The sequence below is a fragment of the Bidens hawaiensis genome, unplaced genomic scaffold, assembly GCF_021521415.1.
Source record: "Bidens hawaiensis isolate Kalapana, Puna unplaced genomic scaffold, B.hawaiensis_p1.1 tig00021502_1, whole genome shotgun sequence".
Classification (NCBI taxonomy): Eukaryota; Viridiplantae; Streptophyta; class Magnoliopsida; order Asterales; family Asteraceae; genus Bidens; species Bidens hawaiensis.
Window position 1 is genome coordinate 121,806 of NW_027493339.1, and position 17,934 is coordinate 139,739.

Sequence of the window (17,934 nt, forward strand, 5' to 3'; positions counted from 1 at the left end):
ATGCGTCTGAATAAAGGAGAATCAATAATTCAAAAAGTTGGGTAGAGGTACAATAATTACAGCCAGCTGCCCAGACAAATAGAATCTCTTTTGGACACAATTGTCAAGATAATGATGTATAATTATTACTTTTTCTGTTGTTCTTTTGTTTGTATTTTTAAAACTCCCATTATAAAAGGAGTAGTAGGTTTTGGTATGAGGGAGAGATCAGAAGACTACTGATCAAAAACCCTCTTTTTCACTTGTAAAATATTTTCTTCGATAATAAAAATCTTTGAAGTTTTAAAGTCCTTCATATTTCAGGTACAATTCTTTACTTCCTAGCTATTTTATTTTTATAGTTTTAGCCTAATGCAAGGCTAAACTTCTAAAGTGTTGATTCACACCATGACCTAGTTATAATCCATGTCTCAAAAAAAAAAAAAAAAAAAAGTCTGAAATTTTCGAAATATTTATGAGTAATTTTGGGCTGGTTCCATACTAAACAGGCATGTGAATATGTGTAGTGGTCGAATTATGGTAGCCCGTTTTAGCCGTTTTGATGATTGAAGGCGTTTTTAGGGCGTGGCCTGTACTGACCATATACTATTCAATGATGACAGTTAAGTATGGGTAAAACATCCATATGGCCTATTCATATATATTTTTAGAAAATCAAGACAATTATAAATTTTTAAAATTTTTAAAATGGATTATTAATAAGAGATCGAAAGATACCCGGTCTCTGGTCTCGGTACATTTTTATGTGTATAGGTAGGTTTGAATGTGTATTAAGACATAAATACAACCAACCTACATACATGTAGGTAACATCATAAGCAAGGGAGTGAAAAATTAGGGATTAATGGAGTACACATTCACTTCTCGCTGTAATATCACTTCTCGCAAGATCCATCTCATATATATATATATATAGGGGAGGGTTATTTTGAGAACCATTGTGAGTTTTAAGAACTTTAAGAACTCAATTTTGAACCATACATTTAATTAAATGATATGAAATATGTGGTTGAGATTAAATTTAATTAAAAAATGAAGCAGGAGAGAGAATAAATATTTTTGATAATTACACAAGTTTAAACGTTAGTTACACATGTGTAAAAAGTCGATTTGGTGTGTAAAAAATACCGTAATTTTTTGTACATCACTTACAGTTAAGTATTACACGTGTAAAAAAATTCGAAAAAAAAAATTGTTACGTTGAGTTCTTTCGAGTTCTTAAAACTCAAAGTGGTTCTCAAAAGAAATCAATCATATATATATATATAATTTAAGAAAGAGACTCTTGGTGTCATATATTTTTTGTTTTTATATGTTTTATGTATTAATATTTAATTATGTTCGTTTAGCTGTTTCTCTATTGTAATTTGATGATTTTATAAGTTTTAAGTTGGAAAAACCTTACATATGCAAGATTAGGATTTAAGGTAGAAATTTTTATTTTAAAAAAAAAATAGAAAAACTCATATAGTTAGATATTACATATTATTAAATAAGTTATTCGTATATCCACTTTATTCTTATTTGTGTATCTTTAAATTATATTGAAATGTACAAACATGTCTTCTTTCTTTTGATACTTTTTTTATCTATAAACATTTTGTTATGCAACTACTTTTTTATATGTATCCACTATTTCTTTTAATGGTTTACATTATGGATTACAAGTTGTAGTTGATAAGAAATTTGTTCTTATATTTTAAAGTTAAAAAAATAAAAACCTTATTTGAATTGATGTTAACGTCAACTCATAAATACTTTTATAAAATAATTTATATATTTTATATTTATACAAACAACTAACTAAAAAGACAAAAACAGAGTAAACATCATAAACAAAGATCAAATCCGCCAATCAAAAATTAAATAATTTTTCTAGCATTTGATAGGTTAGATCATATAATATATATATATGCAATAAATTGACAAATAAATGAATAAAAAAATGGAAAACAATGTTCGAAAACGGTACCGTATCAGTAGTAATGTCGAAGAGGCTAGATCGCCGGCGTCGCCTGTTGTGGTTTGTTCGTCGGAGAAAGTATTTCTGAGCATGACTAGCCACCTGAGTCGGCGTTCGTGTTTTCACAAAGTTTCTAGATATTCCTCTCCAATCGCCTTTTCCTACCTTTTGTAATCCGACTAAAAATAGACGGTGTTCCTCCTCTGTCCACGGCACTCCTACAAAACAGGATAAGACACGATTATAAGATAACTAATCGTGCCGTTTTTTTTTCCAAACACGAATTAGAACTTATTTGGAAACATGATAAAGTTAAAGATTGGCGGTGTGTCTATTGACTAGAATTTAGATATTGTTTACCGAGCATCAACTGAAGTTGAAGGTCGTAAGCAGCCAAGGTAGTAAAGCTAAGGACGTGTAATAATAAGCAATGCGTATATTTTGTGTTATTTTATATTAAGTTAGAAAATATAAACATGTTTAGCCACAAATTTAAACATGCCTTAAAAATATCGACTTAAATAGGGGTGCAAACGAGCCGAGCCCGAGCTCGACTAGGATCGAGCTCGGCTCGTTTAACTTGCACAAAGCTCGAGCTCGACTCGTTTCGAGTTCTATTTTCAAAGCTCAAGCTCGGCTCGTTTACTATTTATCAATTATATTTTATATAATTATAATTATTTTTTTCATAACTATAACTTTATGTATAAAATAATATATATTATTTAATTACTTTTATTTATTTTTTCATAACATTATATGTATTAATTAATAATTATAAAATATATATTTTTAAAACTATATAAATCATAATGACAGGCTCATTTAGGCTCGCGAGGCGGCTCGAGCTCGATATATGAAGCTCGGGCTCGAGCTCTTTATTAAACGAGCCTACTTTTAAGCTTAAGCTCGGGCTCGAGCTCTTTATTAAACGAGCCTACTTTTAAGCTTAAGCTCGGGCTCGATTAAGCTCGGCTCTGTCGAGCTTTTTAATGAGCCTATCTCGAGTAGCTCAGCTCGTTTGCACCCCTAAACTCCATCACTTAAATCACAAAAAGAAATCATAGAACGAAATAACTTTTTTTCTCCAAACGACGACTTTCATAAAACAAAAAGACGCAACTACAAAACATCAATCAGAAATGAAAACTACACCAATCGGTCCACTAGAAACGAAATAACTACCTCGACTACAAGCTGACGTATGCACGACGTCATCAAATGCATATCACTAAATTACTGAATCACAAAAACCTAATCGAACTCACGGAACAAAAATCAACGCTAACGATTACACGATTCACTAGCAATAAGCTGATGACGTATGAATGACGTCATCCAAAACATATCACTAATCGAACTCACAGAACAAATTGATTAATCGAACAATAATAATACTAATAATAATAATAATTAATAATATTAATAATAACTACCTCTCTTCCGTTCTCGAGTACGAGCTGACGCATGCACGACGTCATCGGAAGCATATCCAGCGGCATCTACGGCGTTAGATTCCTGATTCCGTTCGTCAAACTGCGTTAAATTATTCATACTCACACTCTTCCTGAATCCACCGGTAACGGTCTCCGTTAACCGGACTCCGAGTAACATGATGCCGTTACCGGAAGTAGCATCAGAGGCATTTGAAGGTACGGTTGACATTACTGAGTTATTGTGTTATTGTTATTGTGTTATTGGCTTATTGTTATTGTTTGTTTCTATAAGGTTTGAGAAAGAGAGAGAGTGAATAATAATAATAATAATAATAATAATAATAATAATAATAAGTGGATGGAAGGAAATGTGGATTTTGATAGGTGAGTTGGTGTTAAATATGGGGATTATTTTATTTTTTTATTTTTTAGGTTAATATGTGACAAGTGGTGGTGTGTAATAAGAAGAGCTATGAGGTGGTTTTAATTTTAAGATTAAGAGTTTTGCTTAGATGTTACGCAGGACTAGTGGTTTACATGTCCAGTAAGTACTAACCCTATGGGCTAGGCTAATTAGGAACTTACACTTGTAGTGGGCGAGAAAATGGGGCTAAATAGGCCGATTTTGCTTTTAAACACCACCTCGGATGATAAAGGGGGTGAAATGTGGTGTGGGGGATGGGGGACAAATTCTTCTCTCCTCGTTTTCTTTTGTTTTTATTATTATTATTATAATTGTTTGTGTGGTATATATATGTATATATATATATATTAGGCTACAACATCATTACACCCAAAAACAAAAACTTATCATTTGTTGGTTGGGCGTCACATGACACAAAACACCACATTTTGTAGTTCTTCCACTACACATGGCGTTACAGATGGTTTAGTTTCTCACCTTTGTGTTCACGACTTCTTGTAAGGTTGTGCGTAATGGGGCGATGGAGACTACAAAATGGAGGAACACCCCCCCCCCCCGGGGGCATTGACATGGGTGACAAAGGGGGAGGACGAGTGTTATTTGTCGCCGACAAACATTTGATGAATATTATTATATTGCGTTGTGTGTGGTATATATATACATGTGTGTGTGTGTGTATTGGGCTACAACACTACACCCCTAAAACAAAAACCCACATTTTGCTAATTGGACGCCACATGACACAGATCGCCCCATTTTGTAGCACCTCCAGTACACATGCCTAAGATTACATGTTGGGGTTTGGTTAGTTAAAACATCACATAGACAAGGATGTAAACTGGTTGAGCCTAACTTTTACATAGTTCGAGCTCGACTCGTTTCGATCTCTATTTCTAAAGCCTGAGCTCGGCTAATTAGTAGTTTTCTATGGTCGGTGTTGGCTTGTTTTCTATATTTTAATTAATTTTTATATGTTTATAATTACTTTTATAAAGTTTTTTTTTCAATTATAATCGTATATACAACATAATATATATTATTTAGTTATTTTTGAATAATATTATCTAGAATTATTAATAATTATTAACGATCTATAATTGAAAATTTTATTTAATGACATGCTTATTTAGGTTCACGATCTAGTTCGAGCATGATAAGTAAAGCTCAGATTTGTGCTCGACTATTAAACGAGCTCACTTTTAGGCTCGAGTTCGGACCCGAGCTCGTTTAAGCTGTGTTCGATCAAGCTTTTTCACTAGTCGATCTCGAGCAACTCGGCTCGTTTGAACAATTCACCCCTACACATAGGCACCACGCCATTGTCGCGTAGGCAGTGAGCTTTAACTAACCAACTCAAAGAAAATGATTGGTTGAAATGGGATGGACCCCGCATAATAGATAATTGACGCTATGGAGGTGTTATGGTGAATTGGGTTGAAGTGTGTTGAGATGGCAGGTGAGTGGCGCCCCCACCATCTTCGTAACACTTGGTCTAATGTAAGCCTTTATGGTTTTTTATATAATTAGAAATTTTATTTAAAGTTGATTGCGTGTAAATAATCTAGACATGATATAACACATGAACCATCATGCAAGATAACCCAAATTCGTAATGACAAGTAATATGACTAGGTTACAATTTGTCAATTATGGAAGCCTTATTAAGTTATTATCAAAACTAGTAGATATCACCATAAATACGATACTACAAATGGCATTGTGACGTTCAACTCATTTCTTACTCCTAGTCAACACACGTTTATTCTAACGACAATAATTTGTATTGCAAAACTTAGTTGTATGTTCATCTACCATTTAATATACCATGTTTGATTCGACTTTTTAGGAGTGTCTGTACAAAATATGATATTTTAAATATTAATATTTAATATGAATCATTTTTCAAATCTAAATATGTATTAATATATTTTTGGTAGGAAAATTTTACAGAGTCATGAACAGGAAAGATATCGTAAACACATGACAAGTTCTTACCATATTGTTTTGACGCTTATTGGCTATGCATGATATGAGAACTTTACTCGTGTAAAGTTTTCACTAATAAAAAAAATAGAACAAAATTGAAAGTTTCTCATATCTATACTTAACAATATTGATTGACATGAGAAGTAATACGTCATAGGTGTAATTTTTATTTTATTATTAAGTTAAATACTTATAATTAGGCTATATGTAGTGGAGGGGCTACATAGATATTGTAGCGAGAAAGAATCAAAGAGACTGAGAGCTGAATGGTTTGTGTGGGCTTGACCATTCCTAACTCTCCATTCGTGAAATGTTTGAGTGTCGGGTCGGGTTGATGGCATAAGTTAGTGGGCGATAATGTGCCTAAGAAGGTACAAGCACTCGGCTTTATCACTACTTTAACCGAATGAATGAAAACATGTTTGTATATTAAGCTTTGATTTGTTGTCTCAACTAAATTATCCCAACCAACTGAGTCGTCTAGAGAAAATGTGGCGCGTGTATGATTTTGACCTTTATTTTGCTGGTTTTCGGATCAGTTGTCTCTCCCAATAACACATGAACACAAACTTTATGTATGTATAATACAAGTGATGAATGTATATTATTGCTAACAGATTTTATACCATGTTAAATCAATCAATCAATCAAGCCCTGTATATCCCACCGCATAGCACGCTATCGGTAGGGTCAGGGGAGGGTGGGGGATGTAGGCAAGTCTTTCCTCTATCCGAGAGAATAGAGAGGCTGCTTCCAAAGAGACCCCCGGCTCATAAAGCTACATACAGGTAATCATAGTAAACATACATCCTACAAGCAAAAGGCACTTAGCAATACATAGATAACAAACTACCAAAAAAGCAATGAATCTGTAACCTACTAAGAAAAGGGCATAGGAAACAAAAAGCAGCATCAAACAAAAAAATATTCATAAACAACAAGGAGCAAGGCTAGCCAACTAGACTCTAAATAGAAAGCTAAGCTAACTAGGTACCTTTCCCTAGAAGTCGTTAACCTTAATCCTACGTCTCCACGAATCTCTATCCTGGACCATGTCCTCAGAGAGGTGCAACTCTGTCAAGTCATGTCTAATTCTCTCATCCCAAGTCAATTTAGGTCTGCCTCTACTCCTCTTTCCTTCCACAATGAAGGCTTCTACTACTCTAACTGGAACTGTTGTCGGTCTCCTCTTCACATGCCCAAACCATCTCAATCTCCCTTCCTTTATTTTCTCTGATATGCTAACTATTCCTAATCTTTCCCTAAAGACCTCATTTCTAATCCTATCTAATCTAGTGTGTCCGCATATCCACCTCAGCATCCTCATCTCTGCCACCTCCATCCTGCGCTCATGTGTCTTCTTGATGGCCCAACAGTCTGTTCCATACAACATTGCAGGTCTAACTGCGAGTCTATATAATTTCCCCTTTAATTTAGATGGGAACCGCTTGTCGCACAAAACCCCAGTGGCTGCTTTCCACCTACACCATCCAGCTTGTATGCGGTGGGTTATGTCACTGTCTATCTCTCCATTGCTTTGGACAAACGATCCTAGATATTTAAACTTCGTTATCTGCGGAACCACCTGGTCCTCGATAGTGATCTGGGTGTCCTCGCTATCACCAACACCACTGAAGTCACAACAAAGGTACTCTGTCTTAGAGCGATTAATTCTTAAACCTTTATCCTCTAAAGCTACACGCCACTCCTCTAGCCTTTCGTTCAAGCTTTGTTTAGTCTCAGCCATACACAATATCATCCGCAAAGATCATGCACCATGGGATAGGCTCCTAAATCGACTTGGACAGCTCATCCATGACTACCGTGAAAAGAAACGGGCTTAACGCCGATCCTTGGTGGAGTCCCATATCCACAGGGAAAAAATCGGTATCTCCTACCGGCGCACGAACCCTGTTAAATACTTAGTTAATTAATAATAAAAAATTATTCTCCCAGAGTATTACATGTGTCATGTGTGAATAGTTCTGTAATTCATTATTGTAGGAAGGTTATTACTTATTTATGAACTTTTATAAGTGTATATATACCTAAATAGATTTTATTTTGGATAGAGAAGATACATCTTACCACCACACCATGTCTCTTTGAGACCTAAAAATGTACCTCTAACGGGTGTTATTCGTACGGGTTAGATTTGGTATAATTCATACAAGATAAATTGTGTGTTGCTTAGATCGGTCAATTTTTAACGAGTGACAGTTAAACTGACTTTATAAAATTTTTTACTATCTAAATTATGTACCTAAAGTGTTCCTACTCACCCGAGCCCTGCGTTCCTCTCCTAACTGCTTCCGCCCTCTACAAACTTTTCTCCAAATCAGTGAGCGGTCCCTGCTTCTGCCCCCGTGCCTTGCCACCCTGAAGGCCATGAAACAATGTTCCAACTTCCAAAGGTACCTCATTGCCACCTCTTTCCCGCCATTGTTCCTTCTGCATTCGTTCCGTGCGGCCTATAAACCGTTATCATACAACTTATGTTGCATCATGTACAAGAATTGCTGGCTACTCAGAACTTGATGTGTGGGATGTAAACTATGGCCAAGTGCATTGTATCTAGTGTAAACTATGACCATGTCCATATGCATTGTATCTAGTCTCACATGTTCTATGAAAATAATAGATTAAAGAAATATAAAAAAGGAATAGCAATGATATATATATATATATATATATATATATATATATATATATATATTTAACTTATAGATCTGCAGCATCATCTACCAAAAATCAGCCATAACAAAACTTTAGTATATTAATAAGTAATAACCTCTGTATACAATCTTCCTTGTACTGTACAAGAGGCAAACCTTGTGACCCGTTAATTCATTCGTGGGCTGCTTGTTATGTTCATTTCGTTTACCTTTGTTATCGGGCATGTTTAGTACTTTGAACAAATGTTTTATGGGTTGTTTATGTTTAGGCCTGCTACGGTTATTAAAGTCCGATGGGTTAGGTTGTTTGTTTGGGCCGCAGGGCCGGCTCAACGATTTTGGAGGCGTAAATCGAAATGAGATTTTGTGGCATTTTCATGACAGTCATGAAAAGAAAAAACGCCTGCTACCAGTTTTGAACTCATGAATTACAGCTTACCACCAAATCTGCCCATTATAATATATCTATATTTAAGTGTGGGCCTAAAGCCCTTACTTGGTTTCGCTAACCCACGGGCCGGCCCTGTTGGGCAGTAGTTCATAGGCCGACAAACAAACTGAACTAACGGTTTGGAGTATATGAGATCGAATCCCATGAAAAGTGGGACGTGTCTTCGACTCTTCATCCAGGCTGATGTGGCTTCATTCGTTAAGATCCCGGGATGCTCTTATAAACTAGCATGTTAAAAAAGCAGAAACAAAGCTGCTTGAACCATTGTTTACCAGCATACCATCAGACTTTTTATTTATTTAATATTTAAATATGCAATGAGAGCAAAACCACACAAAATATATATATAATTCAACTTTGTGAACATATATAAATTTTAACTCATCAACATAAGAGGCTGTGTATATGTAAATAAGTCATGCTTCTCTATACATAATCTACCTCAATAGCAACCCGTGTTATAATATAACGAATGTATACCGTACATGATCCCATCAAACGCTGATACTCGCAAACGATAAAAACACCTATTAACTTTGATATAAGATCTGAGACGATAAACAAATAAACGAGTTAAAAAATCAACCTAATGCTTTGAATAAAATTACTTGAAAATTTCATGCACTAAAATTTACAGTATAGAGTTTAGACTATGGGTGTAAATGAGCCAAGCAGGCTCTTGAGCTACTCGAGATCGACTCGTTAAAAGCTCGAACCGAACCAAACTTAAACTAGCTCGACCCCGAGCTGCACATATCGAGCTCGAGCTGGCTTGTTAGCCTAAACTGGAATATTATTTATATCAAATTTTATAATAACTATTATTAATTATTAATAAAAATATAAAAAATAATATATATTATGCTATATATAAAAATTATAATTACAAAAATATATAATATATAAATAATTAAAGATTTATATAAATTAATTAATAAATAATAAACAAGCCGAGCTCGAGCCTAGTCGAGCTTGGACATGGCATGGCTCGTTTGCACCCTTAGTTTAGACAATTTTCGAGGTTCAACTAGTTATACATAAAACATAAACCAAGTCAACCCGTTAATAAGTAAATGTGTTGAAACCATACCTGGTTTTAGATATGCTAATGTATGTAACTGGCTAAAGAGCCCCCATCAAATCTGTCAAAATTATGGTTTTGCCCTTGTGTGGCTTTCTGCTTTCGAGCACTTAATAATGTCTCGAAACGTCTCCCAGGATTTCCAAACTCGTTTCCTGGCGTGTATTGGTGATTTGCGCGGAAAGGTGACCTTGGATTAGAAAATGACACTTCTGCCCTCCACCAAGAATTAAGGCTCAAATATTCGGTACCCATACAGCATGAATCACTGCTTGAAACCCTCCCGGTTGATAATGCTAAGTCATATGACATTTCATCCAATGCCCTCTCTAGACCGTTTACTCGTGTCTCCAAAGAATTCATTCCATTGCGTGAACTTCCAATAGATTTCTGAACATTAAATATACAGAGATTCATTCAATAGAGAACCAGTATTGGGTAAGACTTTGTGTCGGTTCAAATGAAAATCACTAGATTTGAAAACCACAAAATATTTAAGAGCCATTTTACTCACAATAGACACATTGTTTGGTGATTAAACAACACTTATAGTACCCTTCACGTGAGGGGCAATTTTGTCCTTTTTTCCTCAAATACACCCCAGCCCCTCACGTGAAGGGGCTTGCGAATTACGATTACGGTTTATTTGAAGAGAAAAAGGACAAAAATGCCCCTTGCGTGAGGGGCACGCTGATGGGTTTAACAACCAAACTTAACGGGGTTAATGAATTTGGGTTTAATTGCAAGTGAAATGAAACCATAGGGAAGATAATCGCAAATTTGAAACTATTGGATTAAAACCGCATATTTGTACAAACCACAGGGACGAAAACCGCAGTTCACTCTAATTAGTATATACACCATTCTTAGAATCATTAAATATTATGATATATTCACTAGCGAATACACATTGGTGAATTAAATGCTTCGTGTGTTTATACGGTTTTTGCAGTACTCTGCTTAAAATTGTTTATGTGTTGAAAGGATTCTCTCTCTCTATATATATACACTAGTTTTTATCCCCATTCTACGGGGGTTGTTTTATATTATTTGTTTCTAATATTTATTTATTTTTTGAATTATATTTTTTTATTGTATGAAAGTTAATAATATACTTATGGTTTGATAACACACACACAAAAGACAATTTATTGCGAGGAAAAAAAAGAACAAGATCAATCATTCATTCTCTCAGATTTTAAAATACAAGAAAAATCGTTGGAATACAAAGTTTATTCATCACTTTTAACATTCTAGATAAATATACAAAGTCGTTTATTTATAGAACCTGATGTGTAGGTTATGTGTATCATCAGCAGGTATATTTCCTACACATACCACACATCATGTGTAGGTAAATTTTATAAGTGAAAGAAAAATATATTAACAAATTAGTTTAATAGTTTTTTTTATGTATATAACATAGACATTTGTACGTATAAAGTAAAAGTTTTTAAAGGAGTAAACTGCGATTTTCGTCCCTATGGTTTGTCCAAATATGCGGTTTTAGTCCAATAGTTTTAAATTTGCGATTTTCATCCCCGTGGTTTCATTTTACTTGCAATTAAACCCGAATTCACTAACTCCGTTAAGTCTGGTCATTAGACCCATCAGCGTGCCCCTCACGTGAGAGACAGTTTTGTCCTTTTTCTCCCAAAATAAACCTCAGTCTTAATTCACAAGCCCCCTTACTTGAGGGGCTAGGTTGTAATTTGGGAGAAAAAGGACAAAACTGCCCCTCACGTGAGGGGCACGCTGATAGGTTTAACGACCAGACTTAACGGGGTTAGTGAATTCGGGTTTAATTGCAAGTAAAATAACACCACAGAGACGAAAATCGCAAATTTAAAACTATTGGAGTAAAACCGCATATTTGGACAACCCACAGGGGCGAAAATCACAGTTTACTCTTTTTAAAGATATAAACCATTGATAGAAAATTTAAACGATTTAGGTTTGTTCCTTTTGCTCTCGCAATAATTTAGTCTATAGCAATGAACCAGAACCTCTATCTATATAGATACATATATAAATAGTTAAAGAAGAAGCAAAATACCTGTAAAAGATTCAAGAGATTTGACTGCTGGTTTTCAATCTGCACAAGCTGTTTTTGGATCCGAGACAAATCCTCAACTTCTCTCTGATTCTCATAAACATGTTCCATCGGATTCCCATCTTTGTATAATTCACATTCGTCATCAACAAACGAAACGGGACGAGACCCAAATCTTGATTTGTTAGAAACTACTCTTTTTTCCGTTTCTAAGATGATGTTTTTATCGGTATCCATTGTATCAGATGCTGCAGATACGGGTACGTAAGCATTGACTTTTGCATTGGTTTCTTGATCAAAGTACTCCATCTTTCTAGCAACTGAAACACTATGTTTCCTGTAATTACTCTTTGGAGGACTTCTACTTTGTGGTGTTGTAGTTGGAGATGAACGTTGAGCTGGAGATTGCTTGCTAATAGAAAGTGTTTCCTTCGGTGAAGTCTCCAAAACCGCAACTATAAAAGACGTGGCGCAAATAATATTTAGAAAATGATAATTGAGTCGTAAACAAGTTGATCTTTGTTAATAAATATTCATCCAAAAGATTCAAAACAAGTTAACAGGTTGTATACGGCTTGGTGGGTTGTAATATGTGGATTAAACGAGTCGGAAACAAGGTGACCTTATTGGATAAATAAGTTTTATTTCTTTGTCTAATTTTAAATGGGTCGACTATATAATAGACGAGTGAGGGAAATGCGGCTTTCGTCCTTGTGGTTTTAGTCCAATAGTTTCACATTTGCAGTTTTCGTCCAATAGTTTTGTTTCATTTGCAATTAAACCCGACTCCACTAACCCCGTTAAGTTTGGTCGTTAAATCCATCAGTGTGCCCTTCATGTAAGGGGCAATTTTGTCCTTTTACTTCCCAAGATTTTTATCTCCCCAAATTAAAACCCAAAAACACATCAATAACTATCATTATGCCCTCTCTCTGCCGATTAAACACATACACAAACCCAACACTAATCAGTGTGCCCCTGTTTCATCTTCGTCTTCCACTTAACGAGGTTAGTGGGGCAGGGCTTAATTGCAAGTGAAAACAAAACTATTGGACTAAAACCGCAAATTTGAAACTACTGGACTAAAACCGCGGATTTGGTCAAACCACAGTTCTCTCTAAACGAGTTAGGCGTATCGTTAGGCGTATCAACTCGCATATTTAATCCGTTTAAGTAAACGTGTTGAACAAGTTGTCAAAGTGTAAAATTTAATTAGCTAATAGTTATTATTAGTTAGTTAGTTAATTACAATTATTTACCAACCACTATAAATACCTAGTTAGAATCATTGTATCAAACTATAACTTATAATCACATTTTTACTGTTTGAGATTCTCTCTACATTCTAGTTCTAGATTCGATTTAGTTAGATTTCCGTTTATACAAAGTTTACACAAGTCAACTTGATCACGACATGTTTATTAAGCTGGTTATACATACGAACCAAAAACTCGATTATTTTCATGTTTCATGTTTTTCACGTGTCCCATATCGTGCATAAATTGTCACCCCTACTAAAAACTCCAAATCCTAAAATAAAGAAACGAAAGGAAACAAAACGTCTGCTTCATAAACTTTGATTATTGTTTTCTAAATTTAACACCTAAGAGATATAATTAACAAGCATTTTTCCAGCTCAAGGTATGAATAATCTTAGTTTAGATCATCTAAATCGCTTACCTAATAATCATCAGCCATAAGTATTGTTTGACCAAACAAAATGAACAATTGAGCATACTTAACACACATAACTAAGAACTAATTAATCAGTGAAACAGTTTACCTTTAGAAGATGAACTGTCATTCAATGAAGGTGAAGCAGGAACCTCATCTTGATGCCCCGGAATCTCCTTCCACAGCTCTAACGTCTGGTTCATTGATTCACGAACTACCTTCACCTAATACATTTGTTTAAATCAAATTTCAAATCTTAGCAAGAAGGTGAGTAGTTTGCGGTTTAGGTGTGAATTTAGGACTGGCATAACATATCATACACGACACAATAACCAGTGGTGCTAGACAAGAACAGGACACAATAACCGATCGTGTCAATTTTTTTCAAGCACATCACGATAACTAATCGTGTCGTTTTTTCCAAACAGAAACCTGTTTAAAAACAGGTTACACGACACGGCCTGATTAGCGACCTGTTTAGGGACCTAGACACGATAAATATCCCATATGTAGTGAAACAAATAAGAGTCTTAAGACTCTTAACTAATGCATAATCCTTAGCATATTTAAAATATAAAAATACATTAAAATCTAAAAATCAAATCATAACATCTACTTAGTAACGCATATATTTTATTTTCTAAAACAAATTAAAAAAACATAAACATGTTTAAACAGGTTAACATGTGTTAATCTGTTTAGACACGATTTAAACACGTCATATTTAGGGATGCAAACTAGCCGAGCCGAGTCCGAGCTGGGCTCATTTTGAGCTTAATTTTCAGAGCTCGAGCTCGGCTCGTGAGTAGATTTTCAAGATCAAGCTCAGCTCGTTTACTATTTATCAATTAATTTGTATATATTTATATATTTTTTTCAATTATAACTTTATATATAAAATAATATATATTATTTAGTTATTTTTTCATAACATTAAATATCATAATCAATAACTATTAAATATATATATATATATTAAAAAATTGTATAAATAACAGACTCGTATAAGCTCGCGAACCTGTTCAAGCTCGATAAGAGAAGCTTGAGCTCGGGCTTGTTTATTAAATGACCTTACTTTTAGGCTCGGGGTCGGAATCGATTAAGCTCGGCTCAATCAAGATTTTTCACGAGCCGATTTCAATAGCTCGCGAGCAGCTCGGCTCGTTTGCACCCCTAGTCATGTTAAGCTCAACCCCAAACTTATTTAACTTTTATGTCATGTCAACAGGTCCGTACGAAACAGTTTTATGACTATTATCAACATTTAATGATAGATACCTTATCGAATCTCCGATTCTCTAACGAAGCAAGACCCGCCGCCCTAAACGGCGATAACCTCACCTTCTCCGCAACCGCCAACCGTCCCAACGCCTCAACCGCCGCCTTCCTCGCCGCCCAATCCTCACTACTTAAAAACTCCACCAAACAATTAACCACCAAACCCAACGAACTCCGATTAAACGCATTACCACCACCCGCTCCAACAATACTCCCAATAACATTTAACAACGCCGGTTTAGCCTTAAACCCATCCGACTTAATCAACTTCAAAACCCTGGGCAACAGCTTCTGCAGCTGCGCCGGCTCAGGATCAGGCGCGGCTTCAATAGCAGCCGATAAACATAACCCGGATCCGACTTGAGCGTTATGATCCTGCTCCGTCATAACAGCGTCAATTAAGGGTTTTGAGATGGTGGAAAATGATGGGTTTGTGATTTCTGATGCGATTGATGTTACGGCCGCGATACAGGCTGACCGGACGGCGGAGTCGCTGTCGCGGAGCCGCCGTACAACGGTGGAAAGCATCTTGGTGATGTGCGGTGAGAGTGTGTTGCCGTGGGTTTCCGACAGAAACCCGAGGATACGGACACATTGTTTCCGTACCTAAACATGGTAAAAACATAGTATTAGTACAAACTAGCTAAAAAGACTTGATTTGAAACAACGTGAGCTGAGTTGCCTAATTTTTGTAACCGCCAAAAATCGACCCAAGCTCGGCTCGTTGGCTCGATCTTAGGCTAGCTTAACTTCAGTTTCGAGCTCGATCCTAGCTGAGCTGCCTTGTTTAATTTCAAGCCCGAACTCAACTCGTGAACAGCGTCGAAAGTTGGTTAAGAATGTTTAAACGAGCGTAGAAACGCGTATAACCGGACCAAAACGAAGAAAATTCGAAAAAATCGAAACAAAACACAAATACTGAAAAAAACTAACCGAAACGGACCAAAACCAAAACCGAGAAAACCGACCAAAACATAAAAAGAAACCGAAACCGGGCTGAAATGATACAAAAAGGCCGACCAAAACGAAACCGTAATCGAAAAACCAGCCACAACGAAACAACCGAACCGGCGCTTCAAACAACTTAAGTTTTGTTAATCGGAAGTTCAAAAACCCGAAACACCCGAATTAAAGCACAAATCAAGCCGTCTTGAGCATTGTTCAAGGCTTAAAAAAAATCCGAAAAACCAAAACCAAAAATGACGGTTTGGTTTCATTTTTTGCGAAAACCGAACTAGCGGTTTGGTTTTGGTTTTCCGTATATAATAAAAACCAAAAAAAACATAACCGGAGCGAATTTCTAGATTTTAATTTATTTTTATTTTTTATTTTAAATAATTTATACTCCACTTAATAAAAATATGTTAACTCAAATAGTTTTGCTTAATTATATAATTATATGTCTATAAATAAACAATTAACAAAATTATTTATACCTATATCCATTATTTATTTCCTAATTCTCTTTTCAGACAAACATTTTCAAAACCGAAAAAACCGAAACCGAACAGATAAGTTTCCGTACCGGAGATTTATCGGACGACGTCGTTGCGGACAAATAACTAATAAACGGAGCGAAGGATTCGTGGTTAAGAGTAACGGCAATGGATTCAAGCTCCAACGAAGCAACGGCGAGTGTGTCACGGTCAGATAACTTGTTGAGGCACGTGATCACACGGTGTTTGAGGTCGTGAGCCACGTGACCTGACGGTGGTTGTAAGGAGACTCGTTTGGAGAGAGACATTGGTTGGAATCTTGTTAGGGGTAATGGAATATTCTGTTAAAATGGTGCCGGAGTTAACGCCGGTGTTCTGTTGAAGGTGGAAGTGGATTGGGTATATATATATATACGGAATTTATTGCTTATAAATATAGAGATGATAACGAGAACGTGTGGGAAGAGCACCAGATATTTCCAGAAATTTAAGAAAAATTAATAATACCATCCGAACTTTAGCCAATGAGGGCCGCGTACAGAGTATCCGGCGTTACTTAGTTGGCCGTTTAAAAAAAAAGTTAATATAATTAAAAATTATTATTATTTTTAACAGGCAACGAGCCTATCATATCAGGTTACAGTCGTATTTTAGTCCGGGAAAAAACCTCACATAAGACTAACATTCGTGAACACTCGCTCAAAAATATGATAATGCGGTGAGATAAAACTCGTTCAGTTCAAAAATCCAACTAGTATGAGCAATCATTATCACCCTGATGTCTTTGAAATTAAATGTTGTGGGGACAATAATCGAACATAGGTTACATGGAACACCAAGTTTATATTTTATCAATCAATCACCGGTTGATCTAACTATACTAATAAAATAAAATAATGAGGCAATCTCATATTCATTATTGGTATAATCTCTCTTCTCATTCATCCAACATATCCATGGGTTATGGAGCAAACCTATATTGACAAATGAGTTATAATTTCCTTTCTGATTCTCTAATCTTTCATCTCATTCATCATAACTTTCCATTGGTCATAGGTCAAAATAATTTTGCCAAATAATTCTCTAATTTCTCATCTTATTTATCCTACGTATCCATGGGTCATGGGACAAAACAATGTTGAGAAATGGGTTATAATTTATCTTTTAATTCTTTAATCTCTCATCTCATTATCATAGTTATCCACGGTTAATTGGTTAAAACAATTTTTGCAAATGTTGTATATAAAAAATTCGAATTTGTAAATTTGAGTAACTAGACTTCTTATTGTTTGTAATATATATTTTATCTATAATTTTGTTCATTTTTTCAGATAATGGTCTTTTTATCTTTATTATTTTACAAATCCCGTGTAATACATGGGTTCAAAAGCTAGTTGGCTAATATAATTTTAAATTTAATCATGTAATTCAAATTAGGACTTATGCGATTATGTAATGAAGTAGGTGGAAAACCTTC

At 35.3% G+C, this 17,934-nt stretch overlaps 2 protein-coding genes across 3 annotated transcripts; both read right to left on the reverse strand.

Annotated features, from left to right (window-relative positions):
• Positions 1 to 380: 380 nt before the first annotated feature.
• On the reverse strand, positions 381 to 3,628 carry LOC143563634 (transcription factor MYB1R1-like). The gene is made up of 3 exons (XM_077051136.1): positions 3,400 to 3,628; positions 2,066 to 2,181; positions 381 to 392 (listed from the first exon to the last, which is right to left on the reverse strand). The coding sequence occupies exons 1-3, from the start codon at positions 3,626 to 3,628 to the stop codon at positions 381 to 383; spliced, it is 357 nt and encodes a 118-aa protein (XP_076907251.1).
• Positions 3,629 to 9,453: 5,825 nt separating this feature from the next.
• On the reverse strand, positions 9,454 to 16,919 carry LOC143563630 (TORTIFOLIA1-like protein 5). Of its 2 annotated transcripts, XM_077051129.1 has the most exons (6): positions 16,547 to 16,919; positions 15,022 to 15,627; positions 13,853 to 13,967; positions 12,073 to 12,524; positions 10,026 to 10,406; positions 9,454 to 9,483 (listed from the first exon to the last, which is right to left on the reverse strand). In XM_077051129.1, the coding sequence occupies exons 1-5, from the start codon at positions 16,763 to 16,765 to the stop codon at positions 10,041 to 10,043; spliced, it is 1,758 nt and encodes a 585-aa protein (XP_076907244.1). In that variant the 5' UTR covers positions 16,766 to 16,919; the 3' UTR covers positions 9,454 to 9,483; positions 10,026 to 10,040. The 2 variants fall into 2 exon arrangements, with proteins under 2 accessions (XP_076907244.1, XP_076907243.1); XM_077051128.1 differs by lacking the exon at positions 9,454 to 9,483 and having other exon boundaries at positions 9,936 to 10,406.
• Between the last annotated feature and the right edge of the window lie 1,015 nt (positions 16,920 to 17,934).

Coding starts and splice junctions, on each gene's coding strand:
- LOC143563634 (XM_077051136.1), bottom strand. CDS start 3,628: ATGTCAACCGTACCTTCAAATGCCTCTGATGCTACTTCCGGTAACGGC. Junction 2,182..3,399: donor TACTCGAGAACGGAAGAGAG/GTAGTTATTATT, acceptor CCTGTTTTGTAG/GAGTGCCGTGGACAGAGGAG.
- LOC143563630 (XM_077051129.1), bottom strand. CDS start 16,765: ATGTCTCTCTCCAAACGAGTCTCCTTACAACCACCGTCAGGTCACGTG. Junction 15,628..16,546: donor CGTCGTCCGATAAATCTCCG/GTACGGAAACTT, acceptor TACCATGTTTAG/GTACGGAAACAATGTGTCCG. Junction 10,407..12,072: donor ATCTCTTGAATCTTTTACAG/GTATTTTGCTTC, acceptor TTTAATGTTCAG/AAATCTATTGGAAGTTCACG.